This window comes from Oncorhynchus clarkii, chromosome 1, assembly GCF_045791955.1.
Source record: "Oncorhynchus clarkii lewisi isolate Uvic-CL-2024 chromosome 1, UVic_Ocla_1.0, whole genome shotgun sequence".
Classification (NCBI taxonomy): Eukaryota; Metazoa; Chordata; class Actinopteri; order Salmoniformes; family Salmonidae; genus Oncorhynchus; species Oncorhynchus clarkii.
Window position 1 is genome coordinate 80,431,967 of NC_092147.1, and position 7,185 is coordinate 80,439,151.

Here is a 7,185-nt window from a genome sequence, read left to right on the forward strand (position 1 = left end):
TTCTTGGCCTAAGCAAGTCTCTTCTTATAATTGGTGTCCTTTAGTAGTGGTTTCTTTGCAGCAATATTACCATGAAGGCCTGATTCACGCAGTCTGTTGAGATGTATGTGTCTGTTACTTGAACTCTGTGAAGCATTTATTTGGGCTGAAATTTCTGAGGCTGTTAACTCTAATGAACTTATCCTCTGCAGCAGTCTTCCTTTCCTGTGGAGGTCCTCATGAGAGCCAGTTTCATCATAGCGCTTGATGGTTTTTGTGACTGCACTTGAAGAAACTTTCAAAGTTCTTGAAATGTATTAACTGACCATCATGTCTTAAAGTAATGATGGACTGTTGTTTCTCTTTGCTTATTTGAGCTGTTCTTGCCATAATATTTGTATATATTTATTTGACCTTTATTTAACTAGTTAAGAACAAATTCTTATTTTCAATGACGGCCTAGGAACAGTGGGTTAACTGCCTGTTCAGGGGCAGAATGACAGATTTGTACCTTGTCAGCTCGGGGATTTGAACTTGCAACCTTTCGGTTACTAGTCCAACGCTCTAACCACTAGGCTACCCTGCCGCCACCAACTGATTGGCTCAAACACATTAAGAAGGAAAGAAATTCCTCAATTAACTTTTAACAAGGCACACCTGTTAATTGAAATGCATTCCAGGTGACTACCTCATGAAGCTGGTTGAGAGAATGCCTAGAGTGTGCAAAGCTGTAATCAAGGCAAAGGGTGGCTACTTTGAAGAATCTCAAGTATAAAATATTGATTTGTTTAACACTTTTGTAGTTAATACATGATTCCATATGCATTACTATGCATATGCATTATTAAAAAACGTTAAATGAGTAGGTGTGTCCAAACTTTTGACTGGTACTGTATAAAATGTGTATACAACAATAGGTTCATATTCAATATTAAAGATTGATTGCATGCATTTGCCAATGGTTATGGTGAAGAATAATGCACAAAGAGTTATGATACATTATCAAAGATAATCTTGTTCCTCATTGATATGAAACAGAAAAGGAGTCTTTTCTAAATAAGATAATGTAATATTGGAATTAAGTGTAAATTATCATTTGTATGTGATGAATAACACTTGAATTATGCTTCACACTTCAGGCTCTCTTTCTCTTTTGTTCTCTTGTATTTCGTTTATCTTTTTTTATAAGATCAGTGAGAGGTTTGAAGGTTGTTTTTGATGTGTAACAAACACACTGAGTGTACAAAACATTAAAGAACACCTTCCTAATATTGAGTTACACCCATTTTGCCCTCAGAACAGCCTGAATTCATCGGGCATAGACTCTACAAGTTGTCAAAAGCATTCCACAGGGTGCACATTTGGGCATATCAAAAATATATACAGGAAGAATCTTAGTATCCATTTTCCACCTCATCATTGTCCTTTGATTTAAGAGGGATATCTGTTGTTTCCACAACTTGGGATCCAGCCAAACCTTTCCTAGAACGGTACATTAAAGAAATAGATATACAAATCATTGATAAAACATTTACTATGACATTCATGATTATCAATAATCATGTTTAGAAAGAAATTAATTCACCATTTTGACTGAAATCTATACTATGCAACTTTATTGTTACCCTGAAATGATATGGAGATAAAGTCCCTTGTTCTCGGCCTAAGGCTGGGATTCAATCCAAGGTAGGCTATAACGCAACGCATAACAACAGACTTTTAAAGGTAATTTACGCTTGAGTCGACATGCGAAGGGTTTACCATGAATGTGATCTCCCCAAACGTTTGGGAAAATGCCTTTAAAGGTGCAATTCACTGTGTGCAACCCAGCCAAATTCACTTAAAAATGTATGTTAAAAACCTGTCATTCTCATTGAAAGCAAGTCTGATAAGTGGTAGATCCATTCTATGTGCCCAATTGTTTATGCTTCCTTTCCTTAGTTTAGTTTTTGCGTCCTTTTACTTTAGATTGTGTACACCAGCTTTAAAAAGTAGAAAATACTATATTTTGGGTTATTGAAAATGCAGTATATTTCACAGCGGTTTAGATGGTACAATTAATCTCTACATTGCTTGTTATGTCACATAAACTGAAATTATAGGACAGTATTTTAGAATTTTAGCAACCACGCAATGGTGGAACGATTTCTGCATATTGGGCACATTGTCAGCGGTCAAGTGCGCCGCTCTATAATGCGCTCTATTGCATCCAACCTTAAGTGTCTGTATCACAGAGGCTATATCGTACCCTGTCTGCCCGTCCTCGACGTCCTGGATGGTCTCTGGTAGACAGCGGCCCCGTGTCTCCGGCAGCATCCTGGCCACCAGGCTAGCTAGCAGGGCTATGGAGCAGAGGAGGACCTGTGGAAGGTCCCTCCACACCTCGTCCAGCAGCAGGATCAGAGGGGCCAGAGACACTCCCAGACGACCCATGGATGAGTTGTAGCCCATGCCGTTCTGCCTGAGAGACAGCGAGAAAGACACAGAACACATGTTTTGACATGTCTTTAGTTACACTTTAAATCAGAATCCCAATCTCCTGATGTTGATCTCTTTCTGTATTTTTTCCATTCTTAATGACATTTCCACAGGAAAGTTGAAAGTAAAGGGGCATAGATAGGAAAGTGGCCAAGGTGAGAACCCACATCGCCAGGGGCATGTGGTTTTGAGTCTGCAGTGCAATCACTACCCTAAATCCCCATCAAATATTCATTTGTTAAAGAGAGAGTAGAGAGGAGAATCATTTACCTGACCACAGTAGGGAACAGCTCAGAGCTGTACAACACAACGGTTGTGAAGGATGTTGCCGAGCAACCCTTCCCCAACACCGCCACCACCGTCCTTAAAACAGACATGTCTGAAAGAGAGGATGGGAACAACATGACCTTTAACTCAAAGTTACGCACCTCATTTAAATCTTGAGGATGAGTCCATGAATAACTGAAACAGACTGGAACAGATCCCAGCAGTACTAGATGTGATGACACTTGTAGATTTGTGAATACTCCTGTGGAGTTGTGATTACTCTTGTAGAGTCGTGATTATTCCTGTAGAGTCGTGATTATTCCTGTAGAGTCGTGATTACTCCTGTAGAGTCGTGATTATTCCTGTAGAGTCGTGATTATTCCTGTAGAGTCGTAATTATTTCTGTAGAGTCGTGATTATTCCTGTAGAGTCGTGATTATTCTTGTAGAGTCGTGGTTACTCTTGTAGAGTCGCGGTTACTCCTGTAGCGTCGCGATAACTCCTGTAGAGTCGCGATAACTCCTGTAGAGTCGCGATAACTCCTGTAGAGTCGCGATAACTCCTGTAGTGTTGTGATATTTCTTGTAGAGTCGTGATATTTCTTGTAGAGTCGTGATAACTCCTGTAGAGTCGTGATCTAGTAAGTGCCAGGGTATGTTCCACCCCAGCTACACACCTGATTCAACTAAGCATGGTCTTCAATTGAGCTATTAGTTGAATCAGGTAGTATGTTAGTGCTGCACTGAAACAAAAGCCTGCACACACTGCAGCCCCTGCTGCAAACCCCAGTTTTTTACATGATAACTCCTATATTTAAGCAATAAGGCCCGAGGGGGTGGGGTATATGGCCAACATACCACGGCTAAGGTCTGTTCTGAAGCACGATGCAACGCGGAGATCCTGGATACAACCCTATTGTCCATATACCACAAACACTGAGGTGCTTTATTGCTATTATAAACTGGTTACCAACATAATTAGAGCAGTAAAAATAAATGGTTTTGCCATACCCACGGTATACAGTCTGATATATCACGGCTGTCAGCCAATCAGCATTCAGAGCTCAAACCACCCAGTTTATAAAAGATAATACTGCCTTCTGGACCGGAGTTGCTCACCTTTCTAATCAACAAAAAAAAGCACTCACCTCGGGGTATGAAGATGTTGATAGCGAGACAGATTCCAGCTCCTAGTAAAGATCCCACTTCTGTGTTTCTCCTGCCCACCTTATCCAGAAGGTAGTACGCTGATAGTTTGGCTGGCAGCTCTATGGCACCGTACACAAACTGGGTCAAATAGATATTGAGTCCAAATCCAGTGATGTTGAAGCTAATGCCATAAAATGTTGATGCCACACCATACCTTCGGTAGGAGAAATCAGGTTGGCATTGTTGGTGTTGTTAAACTGTGTAGACTGATGTCATGTGTCGTGACAGTTTGAGTTGAGCTAAAAGTTGACATTTCATGATATTTTCTTGAATTCATAAATAAATTCTTACATTACTCTTACGTTGTTATGTATAACCAGACTTGATGAACATGCATCTACTAAAGCGACTTGTAACAGACATCATGATCGAGGGGATACTCACCACACTATGCCTGTTAGTAGAGCCAGCCTCCTCATCTTTGGTGTCCTGACCAAGTCCAGGTAGGAGTGAGTTCTGTCTTTTCTCTCTGTCACAATGATACTGGATAGAGTCTGTTGGGAAGAAAAATAGAGGGGGATCAGTTGCTGAATCCCAAATCAACCCCTAATCCTTAGACTCAACCACCTAGGCACTCGTGTACATCTGAACCTATTGGATAAGTAAAGCAATATGGCAAAAATCACACCCAGCCTTTCAGAGGGAAAGTAACCTGGTCCCAGATCGGTTTGTGCTGTCTTGCCAAATCTGACCATAGGAGTTAGCAAGACAGCACAAACAGATATGGGACTAGGCTAGAAGGAAAGGTGAATGAATTACGATATTGCTTAAACTTCCTGATCCTGATCCGATCCTGATATTCGCTTACCTCTGGCGTAATTTTGGATCCAAACTCCTCCTTCTGGTTCATCTGGGCACATTGTTGCAAATAAAAGTTAGCTTTCTCAAACTTCCCATTGGCTATGAGCCACCTGGCTGATTCAGGAATCCACCTATTGGAGGAGGTAAAGATGTCATTCACAGTTACATAGCAACGGTTAACTGTCCATTCCTTTTTTTGTCCGTCCATCAGTCAGACCCTCCCTCTAACCTCCAGGTGAGTATGGCTAGAGCAAGAGGTGAGGTGACCGCTATGGTCAGCTGTCTCCAGTCGGTCACACAGTAGGCTATGGCTGGAATCATGCAGTTACCAAACGTCCAGGACAGGCTGTCAATCACTCCCACCAGCTTTCTGTGCTCAATGTCCACCCACTCCACACCTGAAGAGATGGGACAACACCACAACACAACCCCAGATGAGGAGAGGGTAGTGTCTGGGGTGCAACGTGGGTCATCTGTATTTGTCTAGTGGGTGGGCTTCATATTTGAGTGTGGCTGTGTGTGTGTGAGCCTGTGTGCATGTGTATAATTACTGAGTACTGATGAGACGATAACGATGCCGGTGATACCGAACCCAGTGAAGAACCTGAGCACAGCGAACATGATGAAAGAAGTGGAGAAAGCACTGGCAAAACCTAACAGCATGCCAGAGATATAGGACACCAGGAGCATGGGCTTCCTACCAAACCTAGAGAAAAAAAGACATGTAAAGAGAAGGTGAACAGAAACATCTACATACAGATGTAGGATCTTAATTTGATCACCATGTCGCAGAAGACCTTTCCTGCAATGCAGGAAATATAAAATGTGTAGTATATTTGAGGTATAAAAATGCTTCTGATATTTGTAATTTCCACTTTCGGACTTGATTTTCCCTGACCAAAAAATTATCAACCCCTACAAAAATGTCCATTAATTCTAATCCACATAATAATTCACATTTCCTGTTGCTGCAGGATTATTTTCTATAGCAAACTGGTTCAAATTAAGATCCTACTTCTGTACATTCAGTAGCCTTATCCGAGCCAGAACGGCCCATAGGGCAGGAGCCTCTCCTGTTTCTGTAGCGTGAGGCAGTTCCCTTTTTCAATTAGAAAGATAAGATTATCTTATTATGTAGAGAGAATACAAAAACAAAATTCCTCTTGATTGGATTTATTTAAAAATATTTAAGTCCAAATGCAGCAGTTTTTATATCAATATCAAACCATTATTGGGTAACAATTAAGTACCTCAATGCAACAGTATTCTATTCAAATGGTCAAAAAGAAACAAGGCTATGGGCCAAAACATACTAACACCTGCAAAATCGCGATTTGTCCAAATGATCAATGATTATCGTAGCATCCCATAGTCTGTTGACAGACACTACCATAGCAGTTCTGATACATGCATCTATACATAAGAGATTAGGTTAAAGGTGACTCTAAAATCTACTGTCTGTGAATGAATAAATGACTGTTAACCTACCTGTCACTCAGGCTTCCAAAGGTCATAGCTCCGAACATCACTCCTATGAAGAAGATGGTTGTTGTCGCCTTATTTTGCCCTTTCTGGTCACACACCAAGTCCCACTGATGAGAGAGGTGGAATTAAGAATAAACTCCTTCAATGTATAAATGAGAACGGCCTCTCTACTTTCCTTTTGTGAAAGACTTTCATTGAGTAGCTAGCAATGCAACAATATTCAAATATGCTTTGAAAGTACGAATAACACTTAAATTATATGCAACATCTGTAGTGGTCAAATAATGACATTCAATGAGTACAACATGACCTTTCCTTGAATGAGACATTCAATGACTACAACATGACCTTTCGACTTCTATAGTCTTGTGACAAAGAGACAGTAAGACTTACCTCTGTAGCCAGAGTGGATTTGAAGGTGCTGTTGTCATATGCCCATCCATTCTGACAGAGGACTGTAACTAGATCACGGTCATTGGAGTTGGAAAGGAGCTGGAACTGGGGCTCTGGGAACATCTTACAGGAGCTTGGAGTCCCATCTTCCTGTACTGGAACGCTGACAGTCAGTCTCTGCTCCTGGGTCAGATTCCCAAAGAGGCTGCCATCATCCAGAGCGCTGAGGTCACAGTGGTGAGAGGGCACGGCTGCTATGAAGTTGTTCAGCAGGAAGTGACACGGCAGGGTGAATCGACCAATAAAGCTGATGATAATGATCATCATCTGGAACCGTCCAAATCCATTGACCACCGAGAGTAGGTGTTCGAACTTCATCTTCATCTTCCACTTGGTCCACACAGACTTCTTGTCCACAGACTTCTTGTCCACAGACTCGTAATATCAACAGCAATCCCTCTCTCATTCACCAACGTTGAATCCAAAAAAATATGTCATAATCTTTCACCAAGTCTAAAGGTTGTCTGTTGGTCCCATTAATTGGTGACACATTGACAGAAAGGAGTTGCTTGAG

General features: G+C 41.2%; 1 protein-coding gene across 1 annotated transcript; it reads right to left on the reverse strand.

The window, feature by feature from the left end:
* Nucleotides 1–844: 844 nt before the first annotated feature.
* On the reverse strand, nt 845–6,989 carry LOC139417962 (solute carrier family 22 member 7-like). The gene is made up of 10 exons (XM_071166991.1): nt 6,612–6,989; nt 6,222–6,325; nt 5,285–5,439; nt 4,963–5,131; nt 4,741–4,864; nt 4,317–4,426; nt 3,872–4,086; nt 2,728–2,836; nt 2,228–2,440; nt 845–1,461 (listed from the first exon to the last, which is right to left on the reverse strand). The coding sequence occupies exons 1-10, from the start codon at nt 6,987–6,989 to the stop codon at nt 1,374–1,376; spliced, it is 1,665 nt and encodes a 554-aa protein (XP_071023092.1). The 3' UTR covers nt 845–1,373.
* Between the last annotated feature and the right edge of the window lie 196 nt (nt 6,990–7,185).